Source organism: Oncorhynchus kisutch, linkage group LG13, assembly GCF_002021735.2.
Source record: "Oncorhynchus kisutch isolate 150728-3 linkage group LG13, Okis_V2, whole genome shotgun sequence".
NCBI lineage: Eukaryota > Metazoa > Chordata > Actinopteri > Salmoniformes > Salmonidae > Oncorhynchus > Oncorhynchus kisutch.
Window position 1 is genome coordinate 15646414 of NC_034186.2, and position 23628 is coordinate 15670041.

The following is a 23628-nucleotide window of genomic DNA, read 5'->3' on the forward strand; positions in this document are numbered from 1 at the left end:
CATACTGACATGTTAGCATTTGTGGCACAAATCCCATTCAAGTCATTGTATTTGTGAATGGGGGCGTGCTCTGTCCTCCTTTTCCTGTAGTCCACAATCATCTCCTTTGTCTTGATCACGTTGAGAGAGAGGTTGTTATCCTGGCACCACACGGCCAGGTCTCTGACCTCCCTATAGGCTGTCTCATCATTGTCGTAATCAGGCCTACCACTGTTGTGCTGTCTGCAAAGTTAATGATGGTGTTGGCCGTGCCTGGCCGTGCAGTCATGAGTGAACAGGGAGTATAGGAGGGGACTGAGCACGTACCTATGATGGGTCCCCGTGTTAAGGATCAGCGTGGCGGATGTGTTGTTACCTTCCCTCACCACCTGGGGGTGACCCCTCAGGAAGTCCAGGATCCAGTTGCAGAGGGAGGTGTTTAGTCGGCGGCAGGTAGCCTAGTGGTTAGAGCATTGGACTAGGAACTGAAATATTGCAAGATCTAATCCCCAAGCGGACACGGTTGAAATCTGTCATTCTGCCCCTGAACAAGGCAGTTAACCCACTGTTCCTAGGCTGTCATTGAAAATAAGAATTTGTCCTTAACTGACTTGCCTAGTTAAATAAAGATACAAAAATAAGATAGTCCCAGGGTCCTTAGTGATGAGCTTTGAGGGCACTATGGTGTTGAATGCTAAGCTGTAGTCAAATCAAATTTATTTACAGTATATAGCCCTTCTTACATCAGCTGATATATCAAAGTGCTGTACAGAAACGCAGCCTAAAACCCCAAACAGCAAGCAACGCAGGTGTAGAAGCACGGTGGCTAGGAAAAACTCCATAGAAAGGCCAAAACCTAGAGAGGAACCAGGCTATGGGGGGTGGCCAGTCCATTCTCACATAGGTGTTCCTTTAGTCCACAGGCATCATCTGTGGATCTGTTGGGGCGGTATGCAAATTGCAGTGGGTCTAGGTTTTCTGGGATAATGGTGTTGATGTGAACCATGACCAGCCTTTCAAAGCACTTCATGGCTACAGACGTTCTTGGGCACATGGACTATAGTGGTCTGCTTGAAACATGCTGGTATTACAGACACATTCAGGGACAGGTTGAAAATGTAAGTGAGGACACTTGCCAGTTGGTCAGCGCATGCTCGGAGTACACGTCCTGGTAATCCATCTGGCCCTGAAGCCTTGTGAATGTTGCACTGTTTAAAGGTCTTGCTCACATCGGCTACGGAGAGCGTGATCACAGTCATCCGGAACAGCTGATGCTCTCATGCATGTTGCTTGCCTCGAGCGAGCATAGAAGTAATTTAGCTCATCTGGTATGTTCGTGTCACTGTGCTGCTTGTGGCTGTGCTTCCCTTTGTAGTTTGTAATAGTTTGCAAGCCCTGCCACATCTGATGAGCGTTGGAGCCGGCGTAGTACAATTCAATCTTAGTCCTGTATTGACGCTTTGCCTGTTTGATGGTTCGTAGGAGGGCATAGCGGGATTTCTTAAAGCACCCGGGTTTGAGTCCCGCTCCTTGAAAGCGGCAGCTCTACCCTTTAGCTCAGTGCGGATGTTGCCTGTGATCCATGGCTTCTGGTTGGGGTATGTACGTATAGTCACTGTGGGGACGATGTCATCAATGCACTTATTGATGAAGCCAGTGACTGATGTGGTGTACTCCTCAATGCCATCGGAAAAATCCCGGAACATATTCAAGTCTGTGCTAGCAAAACAGTCCTTTAGCTTAGCATCTGCATAATCTGACCACTTCTTTATTGATCTAGTCACTGGTGCTTTCTGCTTTAGTTTTTGCTTGTAAGCAGGACTCAGGAGGATAGAATTATGGTTACATTTGCCAAATGTAGGGCGGGGGAGAGCTTGTATGCATCTGTGTGTGTAGAGTAAAGGTGGTCTGGAGTTTTTTTCCTCTGATTGCACTGATAGAAATGCTGATAGAAATGAGGTAAAACTGATTTAAGTTTCCCTGCATTGAACTCCCCGGCCACTAGTAGTGCCGCCTCAGGATGAGCATTTTCCTGTTTGCTTATGGCCTTATACAGACATTGAGTGCGGTATTAGTGCCAGCATCGGTTTGTGGTGGTAAATAGACAGCTATGAAAAATATAGATGAAAACTCTCTTGGTAAATAGTGTGGTCTACAGCTTATCATGAGATACTCTATCTCAGGCGAGCAAAACCTCGAGACTTCCTTAATATTAGATTTTGTGCACCAGCTGTTGTTTACAAATATACACAGACCACCACTCCTTGTCTTACCAGAGGCAGCTGTTCTATCTTGCAGATGCAGTGTAAACCCCACCAACTGTATGTTATTCATGTCGTCATTCAGCCACGACTCGCGGAAACATAAGATATTACAGTTTTTAATGCCCCGTTGGTAGGATGTTCGTGATCGTAGCTCGTCTAATTTGTTATCCAATGATTGTACATTGGCTAATAGGACTGATGGTAGAGGCAGATTACCCATTCGACGTCAGATCCTTACAATGCACCCAGACCTACCTCTGCGACTGGGGACAGCAAGGAGTCATCATGAGGCATGGTCCTAGGGCTCAGGTCCTCCGAGAGAGAGAAAGAAAGAGAGAAAGAGAGAATTAGACAGAGCATACTTAAATTCACACAGGACACCAGATAAGACAGAAGAAGTACTCCAGATATAACAAACTGACCCTTGCCCCCCGACACATAAACTACTGCTGCATAAATACTGGAGGCTGAGACAGGAGGGGTCAGGAGACACTGTGGCCCCATCCGATGATACCCCCGGACAGGACCAAACAGGAAGGATATAACCCCACCCACTTTGCCAAAGCACAGCCCCCACACCACGAGAGGGATATCTTCAACCACCAATTTACCAACCTGAGACAAGGCTGAGTATAGCCCACAAAGATCTCCGCCATAGCACAACCCAGGGGATGGGGGGGGGGGCAACCCAGACAGGAAGATCACGTCAATGACTCAACCCACTCAAGTGACGCACCCCTCCCAGGGACGGCATGGAAGAGCCCCAGTAAGCCAGTGACTCAGCCCCTGTAATAGTGTTAGAGGCAGAGAATCCCAGTGGAGAGAGGGGAACCTGCCAGGCAGAGACAGCAAGGGCGGTTCGTTGCTCCAGAGCCTTTCCGTTCACCTTCACTCCTGGGCCAGACTACACGCAATCATATGACCCAGTGAAGAGATGAGTCTTCAGTAAAGACTTAAAGGTTGAGACCGAGTCTGCGTCTCTCACATGGGTAGGCAGACCCTTCCATAAAAATGGAGCTCTATAGGAGAAAGCCCTGCCTCCAGCTGTTTGCTTAGAAATTCTAGGGACAATTAGGAGGCCTGCGTCTTGTGACCGTAGAGTACGTGTAGGTATGTACGGCAGGACCAAATCAGAAAGATAGGTAGGAGCAAGCCCATGTAATAGTGTGTAGGTTAGCAGTAAAACCTTGAAATCAGCCAGTGTAGGGAGGCTAGCACTGGAGTAATATGATAAAAAAAATGTGGTTCTAGTCAGGATTCTAGCAGCCGTATTTAGCACTAACTGAAGTTTATGTAGTGCTTTATCCGGGTAGCCAGAAAGTAGAGCATTGCAGTAGTCTAACCTAGAAGTAACAAAAGCATGGATGAATTTTTCTGCATCATTTTTGGACAGAAAGTTTCAGATTTTTGCAATGTTACGTAGATGGAAAAAAGCTGTCCTTGAAAGAGTCTTGATATGTTCGTCAAAAGAGAGATCAGGGTCCAGAGTAACTCCAAGGTCCTTCACAGTTTTATTTGAGACGACTGTACAACCATCCAGATTAATTGTCAGATTCAACAGAAGATCTCTTTGTTTCTTGGGACCTAGAACAAGCATCTCTGTTTTGTCCGAGTTTAAAAGTAGAAAGTTTGCAGCCACCCATTTCCTTATGTCTGAAACACAGGCTTCTAGCGAGGGCAATTTTGGGGCTTCACCATGTTTAATTGAAATGTACATCTGTGTGTCATCCACATAGCAGTGAAAGTTAACATTATGTTTTCGAATGACATCCCCAAGAGGTCAAATATATAGAGAAAACAATAGTAGTCCTAAAACGGAACCTTGAGGAACACCGAGCACTAAGGTCTAGGAGCACGAGGACAGATGCAGAGCCTTGGTCTGACGCCATTAAAAGGTCATTTACCACCTTCACAAGTGCGGTCTCAGTGCTATGATGGGGTCTAAAACCAGACTGAAGCATTTTGTTTACATTGTTTGTATTCAGGAAGGCAGTGAGTTGCCGCGCAACAGCTTTTTCAATTTTTTTTGAGAGGAATGGAAGATTTGATATAAGCTGATAGTTTTTTATATTTTCTGGGTCAAGGTTTGGCTTTTTCAAGAGAGGCTTTATTACTGCCACTTTTAGTGAGTTTGGTATTCATCCGGTGGATAGAGAGCCGTTTATTATGTTCAACATAGGAGGGCCAAGCACAGGAAGCAGTTCTTTCAGTAGTTTAGTTGGAATAGGGTCCAGTATGCAGCTTGACGGTTCAGAGGCCATGATTATTTTCATCATTGTGTCAAGAGATATAGTACTAAAACACTTGAGTGTCTCTCTTGATCCTAGGTCCTGGCAGAGTTGTGCAGACTCAGGACAACTGAGCTTTGGAGGAATATGCAGATTTAAAGAGGAGTCTGTAAATTGCTTTCTAATGATCATGATCTTTTCCTCAAAGAAGTTCATGAATTTATTACTGCTGAAGTGAAAGCCATCCTCTCTTGGGGAATGCTGCTTTGCGACATTATCAAAAATATATTTCGGATTGTTCTTATTTTCCTCAATTAAGTTGGAAAAATAGGATGATCGAGCAGCAGTGAGGGCTCTTCGATACTGCACGGTACTGTCTTTCCAAGCTAGTCGGAAGACTTCCAGTTTGGTGTGGCGCCATTTCTGTTCCAATTTTCTGGAAGTTTGCTTCAGAGCTCGGGTATTTTCTGTATACCAGGGAGCTAGTTTCTTATGACAAATGTTTTTAGTTTTTAGGGGTGCAACTGCATCTAGGGTATTGCGCAAGGTTAAATTGAGTTCCTCAGTTAGGTGGTTAACTGAGTTTTGTCCTCTGACATCCTTGGGTAGGCAGAGGGAGTCTGGGCATCAAGGCCATCAAGGAATCTTTGTGTTGTCTGAGAATTTATAGCACGACTTTTGATGCTCCTTGGTTGGGGTCTGAGCAGATGTTTGCGATTGCAAACATAATAAAATGGTGGTCCAATAGTCCAGGATTATGAGGAAAAACATTAAGATCCACAACATTTATTCCATGGGACAAAACTAGGTCCAGAGTAGGACTGTGACAGTGAGTAGGTCCAGGGACGTGTTGGACAAAACCCACTGAGTCGATGATGGCTCCGATAGCCTTTTGGAGTGGGTCTGTGGACTTTTCCATGTGAATACTAAAATCACCAAAAATTTGAATATTATCTGCTATGACTACAAGGTCTGATAGGAATTCAGGGAACCCAGTGAGGAACGCTGTATATGACCCAGGAGGCCTGTAAACAGTAGCTATAAAAAGTGATTGAGTAGGCTGCATAGATTTCATGACTAGAAGCTCAAAAGACGAAAACGTGAGGCCTCATTTAAGCCATGTTTCAGTCAGGCCAATCAAATCAAGATTATGATCAGTGATTAGTTCATTGACTATAACTGCCTTTGAAGTGAGGGATCTAACATTAAGTAGCCCTATTTTGAGATGTGAGGTATCACGATCTCTTTCAATAATGGCAGGAATGGAGGAGGTCTTTATCCTAGTGAGATTGCTAAGGCGAACACCGCCATGTTTAGTTTTGCCCAACCTAGGTCGAGGCACAGACACTGTCTCAATGGGGATAGCTGAGCTGACTACACTGACTGGGCTAGTGGCAGACTCCACTAAGCTGGCAGGCTGGCTAATAGCCTGCTGCCAGGCCTGCACCCTATTTCATTGTGGAGCTAGAGGATTTCGAGCCCTGTCTATGTTGGTAGATAAGATGAGAGCACCCATCCAGCTAGAATGGAGTCAGTCACTCCTCAGCAGGCCAGGCTTGTTCCTGTTTGTGGGTGAGTCCCAGAAAGAGCGACAATTATCTACAAATTCTATCTTTCGGGAGGGGCAGAAAACAGTTTTCAACCAGCGATTGAGTTGTGAGACTGCTGTAGAGCTCATCACTCCCCCTAACTGGGAGAGGGCAAGAGACAATTACTCAATGCCGACACATCTTTCTAGCTGATTTACACGCTGAAGCTATGTTGCGCTTGGTGACCTCTGACTGTTTCATCCTAACATCGTTGGTGCCGACGTGGATAACAATATCTCTATACTCTCTACACTCACCAGTTTTAGCTATAACCTGCACCATCTTCAGATTAGCCTTAACGACAGTAGCCCTGCCCCCTGGTAAACAGTGTATGATCTCTGGATGATTCGTTTTAAGTCTAACACTGCGGGTAATGGAGTCGCCAATGACTAGGGTTTTCAATTTGTCAGAGCTAATGGTGGGAGGCTTCGGCGTCTCAGACCCCGTAACGGGAGGAGTAGAGACAAGAGAAGGCTCGGCCTCAGACTCCGAAGCGCTGCTTAATGGGAAAACCGGTTGAAAGTTTCTGTCGGCTGAATGAGCGACACCGGATGAGCATTCCTACAGCATTTCCCTCCAGAAGCCATGAGAAAATTGTCCGGCTGCGGCACGAGGGGATTTGCGAGGGGATTTGGACTAATGTTATTATCTGTACTTACTGGTGGCACAGACACTGTTTCATTCTTTCCTACACTGAAATTACCCTTGCCTAACGATTGCGTCTGAAGCTGGGCTTGCAGCTCAGCTATCCTCGCCGTAAGGCGATTGTTCTCCTGTATTTTATGAGTACAGCGACTGCAATCAGCGACTGTTACTACTTAGCTTCGGCTGTTAGAAGTCCTGACGAACCATGTCCGGAGTGAAAAAGTTGAATGAAAAAAAAGTTGAGTGAAGGAAAACAAAAAATATAAACGGTAATTAAAAAGTAAAAACCGTAAAGTTGTCAGGTAGCAAAGTAAGGTTGGCAACAAAACGCACAGCAACGCGTAAACAAGTCTGCAAGTTGTGACCGGAAATGACAAGGTGAAATAAACGTTACTGTTTTAACATACACAATCCATGTCTTCTTCGGTGAGGTTGAACGGTGGTTGGCATCCAATATGTTGCATTTCCACTGAACTATAGTATAGATCCATTACACTTTGCGATGGGAAAGGGGAACCGAATAATATACATATATTTTAATTACCCTACCAACTAACCCTATACTCAATAAAACGCATCACCTTATTCCACTACTAACCCTATCTGATCCTACCCCAGGCCAACGGCCTGAGAGGACAGGACGCTACCACTCAACACACAATGTAACGCTTCTGAAGTCAAATCTCCTACCCCAAGTACTTCTCTGCAGCTGCCACCACAACATCTATTTTCAGTGATTTACGTTTAATTTCTACAGTAAAGTTGATAACCATTGCCATGAACACTAAGAAGCCAACCTTATTAAAGCATATATAACTCATTGGCCTATCCCTCTGTGCTGGCACAGATATACTATTCACAGGGATCCTCTCCGAATCCCTCACCCTTGACCTATCCTCCTCTACTTTCTTCACTGCCTCAGCATAAGACACCTTCTGCACTACTCTGGCTCTAGCTACTTCAACCTGCCTTTGTTGCATTTGACACTTCCGATCCCCAGCAACATGTGCACCCCTGCAGTTGACACACACCTTTATCCACTGAAACTACACAACCCTCTATCCCATGCCCTCCTGCACACTTCCCACATCTTGGAATCTCCCTCCTACACACTACTGCGACATGACCATAAATGTTACACCTGAAACAGCGCAGTGGACTTGCCATAAACGCTCTAACAGGGTAACTGATATATCCTGACATGACCTTGTCTGGTAAAGACTGACTCCAGACGGCAAACACCAGAAATAGCAAGAAACAGATCTGTTGCGTCGCACAGAGCGTCCTGCTCACTCTGATCTGAAGAAACATAAAGAAACATTACAAGTCCACTTCGGGTTACCTTCATCGACTCAACAGCACCCACCATCTTTTCCACCCAACCTGAAACCACCCACGGATCAGCCAAAAGGACTGGTTCCACCCTCTTCAAAAATCTCACTCCCACTGGACCGAACGTATCTTTATCATAACCATGTCCATCAATGCAAGGCTCTGGCTCCGAGCTCCTCACAACACATTCTACCACTTCCATTTCACCTCCAGAACTCAAACTGGCGTCCGGCTCACTCTGTTTGAATTTGACACCAATCTTCCTCGATATACCATCTCCCTTGTTATTGCTCGCTTCAACAGATTCAGACACATTCTCTGCCTCCCTCAGTCTTTTCAATATTCAACTTTTCCAAGCCGACATCTCTTTTTAGCGAGAGACCTGCTAAGCCCTGTAGTCCCTCTACCTCTTCTTCGATGGTGTTTACCGGCAGTTGGCATCCAATGTTAATGCTGCATTGCCGACACCAGCTGGACAGGGTATTGAATAAGAAACTAAAGAAACTTTGTGGGAAAGGGGGAAAACGACATCATACTAAATGAAGCACGTCAACTAAGAAAACCCATCCCACTTCTTCAATCACTGTCCACTCCAAAATACATCCCAACACAGGCTCAGGGGCCTGTGATGGCAGAACATTCACCGACAGGATTTCATGCATGGCCTCGGCTGTGAAATCACGCAGACCCCAAAAAACATATGGCGGCATTCAAAATGTTTCACATTTTCTTAGACTTCTTCTCTGCTGGTGCTGTACAGTTTATGACCATTGCAATCGATAATCCAAATTCCCCTTTTTAACATGTAGCATTTCATTTCATTTCATTCACTCGTGATAGCTAAGAATGATAATCAGTCTCTGTCACTGGTGTAATGTCATTTTTATTACATCATCATTTCTCATTCAAAATGTGTTCCTACAGATGTAGGCCTAGCCTATAGAATATTATTACACAATATGCAGAAAATAAAGGGAAAGGGGGATACCTAGTCAGTTGTCCAACTGAATGTATTAAACTGAAATGTGTCTTCTGCATTTAACCCAACCTGCTGAATCAGAGAGGTGCAGAGGGCTGTCTGAATCGACATCCACGTCTGCGGCGCCCGGGGAACAGGGTGTTGACTGCCTTGCTCAGGGCCAGAATGACAGATGTTTACCTTGTCAGCTCGGGGATTTGATCCAGCAACCTTCCGGTTACTGGCCCAACACTCTAAATACATACTCCAATTGGAATGTCAGCCTAAGCCCTACACATATTGTCTCAAGAAAATGTATATTTTTAATACCCTCAAACACCAACTTAGGCATACCTCGTTTCAAAATAGGCCATCATCACTGTCAATCGTGAATGATAATTCTTCACGTTTTATCTGTGAAAAGTCCAGACTGTGTACGCAAGCCAATCATTTGATCTCATTCAGTTTAATGGGAATATGCATTTAGATCTGTTTGAATTACTGTTTGGTGAGCAAATTAGAGTAGATGGTGTTAAACTGTTAGTCTTTGTTGTATTTTGTTTTAATCAAAGAATATATCCTTCCTTGTGGTACGTGCAGTTGAGTGTTGGCCGCATTAGGAAAGAAATGTGACTATTCAGCTTCAGCTAACCATGATAAAATCTCACTAGAAATGAAGAGGTGTTTTTGGCGTAAAAGTAACATTACGCCAAAATAGTAACTATGCTATGCTTTTTTGTTAGGTTCTGTTATGTAAAATACGAATTCATCATTTTGGGATCTTGTGGGACATTGATTCAGCTTCAGAAATAATTTTCCAGATAGATTTTTCCCAGCTCCATGTATTCTCAAATTTGAAAGAGTAAGGGAGTGCCGCTCCCTTGTGTTCCGGCAGCATTACTCCCCTGGTCTCTGTATGCATTTGTTTGCTGAATTATTGAGCAGTGAAAGGTATCAATCATAAGAGATGCCTCCGTTATCTCCACTAACTCTTACCATGCTCCCTCCACAGCTGTCGTTCGGTGTGCATAAGGTTCAGATGAAGTTCCTCCACCTCTTGAGCACAGAGGCCAGTCAGGACATTACCTTCCACTGTCTGAGTGACCCTCCCTTCAGCCCCACAAACACCTACAGTTCTGACGACCCAGGACAGGAGTATCAGACCAGACCACCAAGGTTTAGGGGATGGAACGGACAGATGTTTGAGGCAGACACTCTACTTGAACCTCACATGCTACTAGACGAATGCAGGGTAAGGATCCGGAGAGAGGAAGAGATATATGATGATTTCACTTCAGACCTGGGTCTGCATTCATAAAGCATTTCAAAGTAGCATTGCTAATCAAGGATCAGGTCCTCCCTGTCCATGTAATCTTATTCATTATAATCTAAAAGGCAAAACTGATCCTAGATCAGCACTCCTACTTTGAGACTTTGTGAATACGGGCATCCATTGTGTGTCAATGACTTCATATTGTATATTTTCCCTTCTAGATCCAAGATGGCAGCTGGCACCAGTCACGCTTCTTCTTCCATACTCAGGACAGCTACGAGCTCCCCATCATTGATATACAGGAGCAACCTTTGTCACAGTCCAACGATCTGCGCCACCTCGAGGTGGGACCTGTCTGCTTCCTGTGAGGTCATAATCCATCGCTAGCCTGCCTGTCCAAAATATAAACTATAAAAAATGAGTATGGCATAAGCAGGCCAAAATGGCTGCTCACCAAACCAAAGAGAGATCTCTATAAGCCCAAGCAGAGTTGGTCAGGTCTGCTCCCCCACTTGGGAGACCCTTTATGGAGTGTTAGCGAGTGTCAAACGCCCTGTCCAATCGATGGCAGACTTCTGTGGAAGAACTCAGTCCATAGCAAACTAGGCCAGCTTACAGTAAGATGGCCTCAGGAGAGCAGTGTATACCAATATTTATCAAATAAATGTGTAAAGTGTGTCTGTTTGGTTTTTGTTTTTCAAAAGGTGCTTGAGTTCGTTGGACAGTTGGTCCCTGAACTCAGGACAGGGCTCATCCACACAACACCGTTCTAAAACTCAAATCCTGTGCCTCCCTCCCTACTGCCCACCCCCATCCTCCTTCTCCCCCATATTCGCCCTCCCAGCCATCCTCAGAAGGGGCCTAGCTATCCGAAGGAAAGCTCTAGGGGCTTTGTAACAGGAATACTGTACAACAAAAGCTTCCTAAGAGTGCAATAGCTTGTGAATTAAGAGTGAGAGATTTCATATTGCAATTTCAATCAAAGGTCAACTGCCAGCTCGGACCGCAATTTAGTTTATTTTTAATGTTTGAATCTGTTGTCCAACACAGCTGGATGTTTACACCTTGGGTAAGTCCAAAATGGCACCATATTCCCTATGTAATGCACTAGGTTTAACCAGGGCACATAGAGCTCAAATGTAGTGCACTAAATCAGGAATATGGTTCTATTTTGGACACTGCCCTTGAAAGATGGTGCTCTACCTCCTGCTTGTATGCCTTCTATAGGTGCTAGTGTCAAGTAATTCTTTGTCCTTATGTACCGGTTACATCAAGATCTGTTGTAAGAGTACTTATTTGAAATTTATATGAAACATTTGTTGATGAATTACATATTTTTTAGCTTTTACTCTTCATTTTATTTGGAAGGTGGTAACGTAACCTATCATTGGTGCTGCAACAGACACAAGAGCGTGAGACATCAGTGAGTTGTGAGACATTTTTCCTGTGTATATTTTGACATTATATTGTTGATTATTTATATCCTTTGTTTTTGTTCACATTACTGTACCCCAATAAATTATACTCTCAGAGATCTATTTGGTCAACTCCAACTTAGTCCAAATAACTATTTATGTAAAAAATTGTATTTGTATACTATGTACACACATTATGTGACTGTTCATTGTATATGTTCACATTCACTACAATGGGGGTTGATAGCTCATACTGGCAGCTAGCATAGGCCAGAGTCAGAACACATCAGAAATAGCAATGATCTTGTTCTTAAGTTATGTTACGTTGAAAAAAGTGTAATTAAATAAGTAAATGCTCTCGAGGAATAAAGTAAAAATTGTGTAAATATGAAATATATTGACATTAAATAAATGAAATGTTTTAATCCCAAAATAGTAAATACCGTCTTGTTATTTTGTTGATGTTCATAACAGTATTTCTGAAGTCCAACAGTGACCTGGTTAAAAGCTGCAATTAGAGATCGCTACTTATCATTAGCAGCGCAACTTCAGATTTCCAATACTCATAAGTCTCTATTATTTTTCCAAATTTTGAGAAGTCCAAGTCCAACACGCCCCTCTGGCATCAAACTCGAAAATCTGTTTTTCATTGAAATGGTTTGAATTCTTGACACCCACTCTCTCAGTTCCAGCAACATTTAAACTTCGCTGGAAGCTGTATAGATACTGGTAACATGGAGAGTTACTGGTAATAAGGAGTTTTATTTTTTACGATTAAAAACAATGCATGCAATGTAGGCTACATATAAACATCACTTGGGCTTTTCCTTCTTAACACAATACTAGCATGGACCTTTAAACTTGACAAAGATCCTATGGAATGACAAGCACTGTGTTACCATGGATAGGGACAAAGCAAATAAACTATGAGAAACAAAATGGCTGACTTCCCTTGAGATAGATACTAAGAACAGTTTGGATTCAGATGTTTGCTCTTGTTTGACCCGACTTTGATACTGTTGCTTTTGTCTCCTCCAAACAAAGATACAAGAAAAACAATGCATATTTTGTGAATTTCTTTTCATTAGACATCAGCTCATCTCTCCTGGGCCTGGTCAGTCTGGGTTAGAAAGGCTTTAGTTTTATAATGGTCAGCTTCAGTCCTCAGAACAACACAGCTCCTATTGATGTCCATGGGCCTACACACAGAGTAAGAGAGAGGCTGGCTGACAGACTGACATGCAGCACATGATAGAGAGAGGGGGGATCTTCCACGCATCAAATGTCCTATATTACACGAATACCAACACCAGGGGGCGCTTTTTTGCATTGTCAAGACAAACCGGAATACATCCGTCACATATTTTTCTCCACGTATAGCGGAAGACGGTAAACTTCAGACTGCTTTGATTGAAACAGAGCTTCGAGAGAGTAATTTCTAGAAATGTGTACAAGTATGCTGTCTTCGGTGGATACAGTCGCAGCTGCTGAAAGCCACGTCGAGAATGACCGTCTGGGAGACGAACTCAAAGGAAACAAAATAAAACTATCCCTGGCAAAGTAAGAAGGCAGCTAGCTAGCTAAGCTAACGCTTGGTGGGTTAGATGGTGTCTAGCTCAATAACACAGCAAGCTAGCTTACCTAGCCATAGTGATTACTACTATCTTACCTTGCTATGTCTCTGAATGTATGTAAAATAATTGTGGCAGGTTATATTTGTAGCTCAAATAACAAGCTATCAGGAAAGCACATGGGTTACCACGTGCTGTGATGTCCACGCCCCTTTGAGTCTGGCGATGTCGAGTGTTTGTTGAACATGATTTATCATTTATTTCCTACAGTTGTGGTGTGTGTGGCTCTGAAGTGGCGAATTATAGATGTCCCGGCTGCCTCAAACACTCGTGCAGGTAAGAGGAGAGACATCTTGTGCATCTCAATAGTATAAAGTGACTTGCTCTCCCTTTAATTCACGTGCACTGATAGGAAAGACAATGGGAAGCTGTGAGGTTCTGTGTTATACACTATAGCCCTTACCATATCATATGTGATGGAATATTATTGGCTGTTTTTAAATTGAAGCAACCCTAACAAAGCTCTCAATTCTATATTCCTCGTGTCCTTTCTTCTCGTCTCCTTAAAACTCAAGCTGTTTATAAGACTATGGCTGTGTGTCCCCCAATTGGCACATTTTCCCCTATAGGTCTATTGCACTACTCAGCCTCTGGTCAAAAGTACTGCCAATCAGCCCTGCTCAAAGGTAGTCTACTATATAAGGGAAATGGTGCAATTTGGGGCTCAAACTATCTCCCCAGGTGTTTAAGAACCTCTACTTATTTTAATATCAAGATGGAAGCAATTTATCTTCAGGTTTTTATAACAAGGTCAGTGTTTAAAAAACATGTTTTAAGATTTGGTGGTGGGCTAGACTGCACCTCCTCCAAGGTCAGAAATTGATTGGGTAACCCTTCTACAGCCAAGATGACAGTAAAGCTGAAAATCCTTTGATTAGGCCTAGGCTATGTAACAAAAATGTGAAGGTAGGCTATTCTTGAGCGCTGTCTGTGTAGGTATGAGCAAGTAAGACAATTGTATCAGTGTTTTTGAAAGATGGACATGTTCAGGTGATTCATCTCAGCTGTGGTATGAAGCTATAAAATCCAAGTCCCAGAAAGCAAGTGAAGCCTACTTAGAAATACCTTTCAGCTTTCAATCTCAGCCTGAATGGCACCATCAAAATTGCTCCTTCTCACATCTCAATAAGATTTAGAGGTAATTTGCACATTTCTCAAATGGCTCCCCATTGTTGTGGGCAGCCATTGACATTCCCCAAATAGTTTGTGGAGATGGTCTGAAAGACCCCTGCCAAGTACCTCTGTCAGCAAGTGTCTGAAATGGATTGTGATTTGTGAATGTCTGTGTTTGGATCACATCCCAACTGTTCATTAAAAGAAACAAGGCCCTAGAGAGAACCACACCAAGATCCCTTGACATTATTATGGACGTTTTCATTTAAGAGTCTGCAGTCTACCACGGATGAAAATGGGACTACAGATTCAAATTAGCTACACTACATATGTGGACACAACCTCATTGAACATCTCATTCCAAGATCATGGGCACTAATATGGAGTTGGTCCCCCAATATGCTGCTTATAACAGCCTCCACTCTTCTGGGAAGGCTTTCCACTAGATTTCTGTATGGACATTGCTTTGTGCAAAGGGGCATTATCCCGCTGAAAAGGGAAGGGCCTTCCTCAAACTGTTGGCACAAAGTTGGAAGCGCAGAATTGTCTAGAATGTCATTGTATGCTATAGCATTAAGATTTCCCTTCAGCGGAACTAAGGGGCCTAGCCCGAACCACGGAAAAACAGCCGCAGAACATTATTCCTCCTCCACCAAACTTTAGTTAGCACTATACATTCGGGCAGGTAGCATTCTCCTGGCATCTGCCAAACCCAGATTCGTCTGTCGTACTGCCAGAAGGTGAACTGTGATTCATCACTCCAGAGAACGTGTTTCCACTGCTCCAGAGTCTAATGGCCACAAGCTTTACACCACTCAACGCTTGGCATTGCACATGGTGATCTTAGCCTTGTGTGCGGCTGCTCGGCCATGGAAACCAATTTCATGAAGCTCCTGACAAATAGTTATTGTGCTGACATTGCTTCCAGAGGCAGTTTGGAACTTAGTAGTGAGTGTTGCAAACAAGGATAGACAATTTTTACGCGCTTCAGCACTCGGCCGGCCCATTCTGTGAGCATGCGTGTCATTACACTTTGCGGCTGAGACGTTATTGCTCCTAGAAGTTTCCACTTCATAATAAACCCATCAAAAAAAGAAACATCCTCTCACTGTCAACTGCGTTTATTTTCAGAAAACTTAACGTGTAAATATTTGTATGACCTTAAGATTCAACAACTGAGACAAACTGAACAAGTTCCACAGAAATGTAATAATGTGTCCCTGAACAAAGGGGGGGGTCACAATCAAAATTAACAGTCAGTATCTGGTGTGGCAAGCAGCTGCATTAAGTACTGCAGTGCATCTCCATATGGACTGCACCAGATTTGCAAGTACTTGCTGTGATATGTTACCCCCTTCCACCAAGGCACCTGCAAGTTCCCGGACTTTTCTGGGGGGAATGGCCCTAGCCCTCACCCTCCGATCCAACAGGTCCCAGACGTGCTCAATGGGATTGAGATCCGGGCTTTTCGCTGGCCATGGAAGAACACCAACATTCCTGTCTTGCAGGAAATCAAGCACAGAACGAGCAGTATGGCTGGTGGCATTGTCATGCTAGAGGGTCATGTCAGAATGAGCCTGCAAGAAGGGTAACACATGAGGGAGGAGGATGTCTTCCCTGTAACGCACAGCGTTGAGATTACCTGCAATGACAACAAGCGCAGTCTGATGCTGTGACACACCGCCCCAGACCATGACGGACCCTCCACCTCCAAATCAATCCCACTCCAGAGTACAGGCCTCGGTGTAACGCTCATTCCTTTGACGATAAATGTGAATCCGACCATAACCCCTGGTGAGACAAAACCGTGACTTGTCAGTGAAGATAACTTTTTGCCAGTCCTGTCTGGTCCAGCGACGGTGGGTTTGTGCCGATAGGTGACGTTGTTGCCGGTGATGTCTGGTGAGGACCTGCCTTACAACAGGCCTACAAGCCAAGCCTCTCTCAGCCTATTGTGGGCAGTCTGAGCACTGATGATGGGATTGTGCTTTCCTGTAACTCTGGCAGTTGTTTCCATCTTGTACCTGTCCTGTAGGTGTCATATTCGGATGTACCAATCCTGTGCAGGTGTTACACGTGGTCTGCCACTGCGAGGACAATCAGCTGTCCTCCCTGTAGCGCTGTCTTAAAGCATGTTCGTTCAATATGGTTATTACTCTGTTACTCTTTTTGATAAGGATGTGTATGTGGGAATTGCAATTTATTGCCCTGGCCACATCTGCAGTACTCATGCTTCCTTGCAGCATGCCTAAGGCACGTTCACGCAGATGAGCAGGGACCCTGGGCATCTTTCTTTTGGTGTTTTTCAGAGTCAGTAGAAAGGCCTCTTTAGTGTCCTAAGTTTTCATAACTGTGACCTTAATTGCCTACCGTCTGTAAGCTGTTAGTGTCTTAACGTCCGTTCCACAGGTGCATGTTCATTGTTTATGGTTCATTGAACAAGCATGGGAAACAGTGTTAAACCCTTTACAATGAATATCTGTGACGTTATTTGGATTTTTACGACTTTAAAAGACAGGGCCCTGAAAAAGGGGCTTTTGTTTTTTTGCTGAGTTTAGTAGGACTTCCTGCAGCTCTAGCAGGGCAGAAATTTGACAAACTGACTTGTTGGGAAGGTGGCATCCTATTACGGTGCAACGTTGAAAGTCACTGAGCTCTTCAGTAAGGCCACTCTACTGCCAGTGTTTGTCTATAGAGATTGCATGGCTGGGTGCTCGATTTTTATACACCTCTCAGCAATGTATGTGGCTGAAAAAGCCAAACCCACTAATTTGAACGGGTGTCCACATACTTGTGTGTTTTGTATGTGTTCCCTAACAAATAAATACCATGGATGGGATGGATGAAAGGGCACATTTGGGTTGGTTGAAATTAATGAATGTTTTAAGCCTTGAAGAATGTGACTGACTGCAAAACACCTTTCACACGTGTTGGTTAGTATCTATTCTATGTAGGGAATGAAAGTCATCAATCCAGAAGAGGGTTTTCAAAACATTACTGCACTGGTGTATGTACTGCCCTGATTACCGGAGGTATAGTTTGGATTAGCTTAGGTCAAATAATACCTTGGACCTTAGTAATAATATAAACTAGCTGGTGTCAACCAGTTATAGGCCTTGGAGCTAGTAATAATATAAACTAGCTGGTGTCAACCAGTTATAGGCCTTGGAGCTAGTAATAATATAAACTAGCTGGTGTCAACCAGTTATAGGCCTTGGAGCTAGTAATAATATAAACTAGCTGGTGTCAACCAGTTATAGGCCTTGGAGCTAGTAATAATATAAACTAGCTGGTGTCAACCAGTTATAGGCCTTGGAGCTAGTAATAATATAAACTAGCTGGTGTCAACCAGTTATAGGCCTTGGAGCTAGTAATAATATAAACTAGCTGGTGTCAACCAGTTATAGGCCTTGGAGCTAGTAATAATATAAACTAGCTGGTGTCAACCAGTTATAGGCCTTGGAGCTAGTAATAATATAAACTAGCTGGTGTCAACCAGTTATAGGCCTTGGAGCTAGTAATAATATAAACTAGCTGGTGTCAACCAGTTATAGGCCTTGGAGCTAGTAATAATATAAACTAGCTGGTGTCAACCAGTTATAGGCCTTGGAGCTAGTAATAATATAAACTAGCTGGTGTCAACCAGTTATAGGCCTTGGAGCTAGTAATAATATAAACTAGCTGGTGTCAACCAGTTATAGGCCTTGGAGCTAGTAATAATATAAACTAGCTGGTGTCAACCAGTTATAGGCCTTGGAGCTAGTAATAATATAAACTAGCTGGTGTCAACCAGTTATAGGCCTTGGAGCTAGTAATAATATAAACTAGCTGGTGTCAACCAGTTATAGGCCTTGGAGCTAGTAATAATATAAACTAGCTGGTGTCAACCAGTTATAGGCCTTGGAGCTAGTAATAATATAAACTAGCTGGTGTCAACCAGTTATAGGCCTTGGAGCTAGTAATAATATAAACTAGCTGGTGTCAACCAGTTATAGGCCTTGGAGCTAGTAATAATATAAACTAGCTGGTGTCAACCAGTTATAGGCCTTGGAGCTAGTAATAATATAAACTAGCTGGTGTCAACCAGTTATAGGCCTAACTCGTTTATAGTTCCCTTACCCAATCACTTCGCACACAGTGAGTCTCGGGTGAAACCGACGTAGACGCAGAGGATTTCAATCTGTCAGAGGAGAGGAAGAGAAGGGTCTTCCTTCAGTGGCACACAGACATTTCCCAGCATGCAGTGAGACATCTCCAGTCTGATTTACGCCGCTACATCATTCTGCCTTCTATCCCCAGTCTTCTGTTCTCCATCCTTCCATCCCCAGTCTTCTGCTACCATGATGCAACTCTACCCATAGTGAAAGACGGGGTTCTGCTCTGCATTTTTCCAGACCTGCTGTTAGTTCTAAGTAGCCACTATATTAAGAAAATTGCAGAGTTTGTATTCTACAATGTGCCTAAATGGATGCTTTGTCCTTAGACATACAGCTGATACTGTGTCAGTATGTTGTGTTCATGGATGAACCAAAACCTCTACACGGCTTCTTTTCTCACTATAGTTCTAGTGCTGACTGTACCAGAAGAGCAAACTTTGATAAAATGTTATTTAAAAAATGTCCTCTTTTATTTTTTGGATTTTTAACCTAGCTTGCCCTGTGTGAAGAAGCACAAAGAGGAGTCAGGATGCAGTGGAGTTCGAGATAAGACTGCCTTTGTGGCCCTGTCCAAGATGGATGAGATGAACCTACTCAGCGGTGAGACACTCCCTCTGCTGTGTGTGTGCGCATGCATGCGTGTGTAATGGTCAAAGGTTTGTGGATGGCATGACTCCCTGGAAAGCAATGATTGTTGCTGAGTGAATGGACTATCCTGGCTAAACAAAGATTCATTGAATTGTGTGTAACTGTGGTGTCCTTTGTGGCCCTGCTAGACTACAGGTTCCTTGAGGACACGGGGAGGCTGGCAGACAGCGCCAACAGAGATTCCCTGGTCCGCGGCCCTCCTGTTAACTTTAGAGTAAGTCATTCATCCACCAACTCTCATTTAATTGATTGATTTGTGATATATTTATATCAGACAACTCTACATGGTGAGGGAGAAACTCACATCAACCACAAGTTTGACAGTGGGACAGGCGGGGTGACGGACAGGCGGGGTGACGGAGTAGGATGATGATTCCTTCTATCGGGCTCACACCAGAAAGACTTGGAGAGTGTTATGCTTGTCTAATCCGCAATATTGATTTCTATTTTCATAATATCTTTGTGTTTCTTGGAGCACACTAGAGCATTTCTAACTTGCCTCACAAAATCTTTTTTGGAAATGAATTCTTTATATGATTTAAATTGTGTGGTTTGGGGTTTTCTCTCTGTGCCTCCATGGCTCTTCAGGTAACTGTGGTTTGAGCAGAGCTTGGAACCCATAACCACAGACATTCATTGAAAATGGCACTTTCAGGGAGCGACTCAGTCTGCCAGCCCAGTCCTTACCTGGATTCATTTAAGACTATTACATGCAGCATTTTATAATGGCTTGAGGTAATGTGTTTTTGCTTCGGTCTGGTTCAGTGGTCACAAATCTATCAATAAAATAAGAATGATACTTCTTAGCGAAATAGGGGGGGGAAGTCTGTCTGGCAAGTAATGTGAATGTCTGGCAAGGAATGTGAATGTCTATCTGGGCTGTGGCCTTCCAGAACCTTCTACATGTAATGGTCTAATATCATACAAAGAGACGCTAGCGTCCCACCTTGTTCGATAAAGTCTCTTTGTTTTCGAAACTATAGTTTCCGGATTTGACCATATTAATGACCTAAGGCTCGTATTTCTGTGTGTTATATTTAAGTCTATGATTTGATAGAGCACTCTGAGCAGTGGTAGGCAGCAGCAGGCTCGTAAGCATTCATTCAAACTGCACTTTCGTGCATTTGCCAGCAAGTCTTCGCTGTGCTTCAAGCATTGTGCTGTTTATGACTTCAAGCCTATCAACTCCCGAGATTTGGCTAGTGTAACCGATGTGAAATGTCTAGCTAGTTAGCAGGGTGCGCGAGGAGATGGACCGAAGCTATACTGGCAATACTAAAGTGCCTATAAGAACCTATAAGAACATCCAATAGTCAAAGGTATATGAAATACAAATAATATAGAGAGAAATAGTCCTATAAGTCCTATAATAACTACAACCTAAAACTTCTTACCTGGGAATATTGAAGACTCGTGTTAAAAGGAACCACCAGCTATCATATGTTCTGAGCAAGGAACATTAAACGTTAGCTTTTTTACATGGCACATAATGCACTTTTGCTTTCTTCTCAAACTTTGTTTTTACATTATTTAAACCAAATTGAACATGTTCGATTATTTATTTGAAGCTAAATGGATTTATTGATGTATTATATTAAGTTAAAATAAGTGTTCATTCAGTATTGTTGTAATTGTCATTATTATAAATAAAATCGGCTGATTAATCGGTATAAGCATTTTTTGGTCCTCCAATAATCGGTATCGGCGTTGAAAAATCATAATCGGTCGACCTCTAGTCATTATGGTGCTATCCAAGTATTAATAAGTAAAGGGGTATACTTTAAAATCAAGGTGAGGAGAATGAGTTCTTGGGTGATTAGGTTCTGAGCCAAGAACAGCCATTTCTAGTGTCCTTCCTATTTTTGTAGATTTTTTGTTGTCAATTAACCAGTTGCTTAACCAGGTAGTTAAGAGCAGATGTTTGTTTATGTAATGTCCTTGCTCTCTCGCTCGCTCTCCCCCTCTCTCCAGGCTAAGAGACTGACAGCCCAGGCGAGGAGGCTGAACATCACGTTGAGGTTCCTTCCCAACACATTCACCAAGAGCAGAGAGAACTCCACCATCTGTCTCAAGAAGTAGGTTCCTCTTAGACATCAGGGCCATGTTCTGTAGGATACAACATACTAGTGTTTTATAACAGTTGTTTTTGGCTCAGTGAAGAAAGGCAATGTTTGCGTCCCCTCTTTAAGAGGACCTCTAAACGTTCAGGTGGCTCTTTGACTTAAATACAAAACCCATACTAGCACTCGACTCTATTTATAGCAAAGTTTAAAAACAACTTCTATGTTCAGTAAGGTGGTTGAGGATCCTCGTGTTGAGATCAGAAGTGTTTCTCTGCCACAGGATGGCGCTCTTAAGTTTTCACAATTCCTCACATACATTAAAAACAACTCTTATTGTATCTGTGGGGCATCAGTCCTCTGCATGTTTATGAAGGCACTACTCAACTCTGTATACCTGGCATGTGCTGTTTAGTCTTGAGAAGGCCTTATGGCTTAATTGTGTGTGTGTAAGCTCAGGCAAATTTTGGACATGTTGGACAAAGACTTGAAGCAACATTTGATTAGTCACTGGTGTGGAGTAATGTATTGCTGCCTGTGGCCTTCTGACCGGCTATGTAGGCTAAACGAACCCTGTCCATATGTCCTGGCCTCTCTGGGGGCATCATTTCCAACTTGTGATGTTTCACTGGACTTGGTGTGTTTCTATAGCAACCTGCTACCCCACCACTCATGAGTGTGAGACCTGCCATAGCCCTAATCCCAGAAATGTATTCCTTTGTTCCCCATTCCCTCCATTTCTTGTTCCTTTTCCATTTTCCTGGATTTCCTGCTGTGCTGCAGGTGGTCCCATCTTTCCATATTTGACAACTTTTCCTGAAGGGATATCGTTCTGCTATTTCCTCTCTCTCTCTCGCTCCACCCCACATGGAAGGAAACAAACATTTAACCCACAAGTTAACAAAAAAAAAACAGAACCTCTAATGTCAATCAAAGCTGTCGCTGAACATAATTAATGTTAGCCAGTCCACTCTTTTCCATTCTGAATATAATTCCCCTCAGGCCAGTCTGTCTCTCTGGTGTTTTGTAGTTCTAATTTGTGCATTATTGCCAGAAGGTAAGACTCCCCTTATGTAAGGGGAGCAGAGTAGCCAGGCTCCTTTCTCTTCCAGGAAGACATAGCCTATTATCTGGTTTTACATTTGGATGGAACACTGGGGGGGTTCATTTATAATTTAGGGTTAAATACATAGAAATTAAATGACTGATAAATAAATGGTTATGGTTAGTGGTTACATCCTAAATATCATGCAGTCAGTGTGCATAAAGTTCTCCTATCTTGGGAGTTTTCAAGGAAGAGACAGATGAGGATTCTCTAGGGATAGGATATAAACTAAGGGTATCGACTAAACAGAAACTGGGACTAAGGGAATCGACTAAACAGAGACTGAGACTAAGGGAATCGACTAAACAGAGACCGGCACTAAGGGTGTCGACTAAACAGAGACCGGCACTAAGGGTGTCGACTAAACAGAGACCGGCACTAAGGGTGTCGACTAAACAGAGACCGGCACTAAGGGTGTCGACTAAACAGAGACCGGCACTAAGGGTGTCGACTAAACAGAGACCGGCACTAAGGGTGTCGACTAAACGACAGCAGCAGGAGAAAATGGGTTTTAGAATTTACTCTGTGCATTATATAATAAGCAGATGTTGGAGCAGTGTGACTGCAGATGGTTAGCGACATATTCATGCTACACACACATGCTGCCAGAGAGAGGCCATCATTACACATACACAGCCAGAGAGAGGCAGTCCTTACACACACACACACACACAGCCAGAGAGAGGGAATCATAATTAGCGGCCAGCTATAGAGGCTTTTATCCTGGGCTAAGGTGTGTGCACAGCCACATGCACTGGTGTGCGTGCACCTGCCTGCCTCTCCCTGGTGACTGATGTCAAAACAGGTTACGGGTACACTAAAAGTGTTGGAACTAGAAATGACAGGCCTGGAATACTTTTTAAACCAAATCAACCAGTGGTACACATATGTAATAGTTGGGGAATAGTGCCGTTTGGAACTCACCCTATACTCTTGTTCAAATGTCAGCTGATTTATTGGTGGCTTCACTGGCTTGCGAACAGATCAGTTCATTTTTTTAATGTAATAATTTGAATTGAAGTGTGGTTTGGAAATGTTTGGTGGCCTCCTGTTAGCAATGTTTTGTTCTCTTCTCTCAAGAAGCTTGTTAAAGTTTTGTTCTCTTATCTTCTGAAGTCATGTATTCTTTTCTCCGCTGAAGAGTCAGCTTGGCTACTAGTGTTTATCGTCTTTCTTCCCCTTTGTTTTACTTTTCTGGATGGAAGACAACTGTTATTTACAAGCAATTCAC

General features: G+C 43.3%; 2 protein-coding genes across 2 annotated transcripts in view; both read left to right on the plus strand.

Annotated features, from left to right (window-relative positions):
• Window positions 1–11695, plus strand: part of col24a1 (collagen type XXIV alpha 1 chain) — a 265549-nt gene extending 253854 nt beyond the window's left edge. The window contains exons 59-60 of the mRNA XM_031785672.1: window positions 10008–10247; window positions 10490–11695. Coding sequence (XP_031641532.1) covers window positions 10008–10247; window positions 10490–10636 — 387 coding nt within the window. The 3' untranslated portion in view covers window positions 10637–11695. The remainder of the gene's footprint in view (window positions 1–10007; window positions 10248–10489) is intronic.
• A 1313-nt stretch (window positions 11696–13008) lies between these two features.
• The window catches only part of znhit6 (zinc finger HIT-type containing 6), a 43379-nt gene continuing 32759 nt past the window's right edge, over window positions 13009–23628 (plus strand). Inside the window, exons 1-5 of the mRNA XM_020499504.2 lie at window positions 13009–13243; window positions 13525–13590; window positions 19078–19184; window positions 19361–19446; window positions 21204–21307. Of these exons, the coding sequence (XP_020355093.1) occupies window positions 13128–13243; window positions 13525–13590; window positions 19078–19184; window positions 19361–19446; window positions 21204–21307 (479 nt within the window). The 5' untranslated portion in view covers window positions 13009–13127. The remainder of the gene's footprint in view (window positions 13244–13524; window positions 13591–19077; window positions 19185–19360; window positions 19447–21203; window positions 21308–23628) is intronic.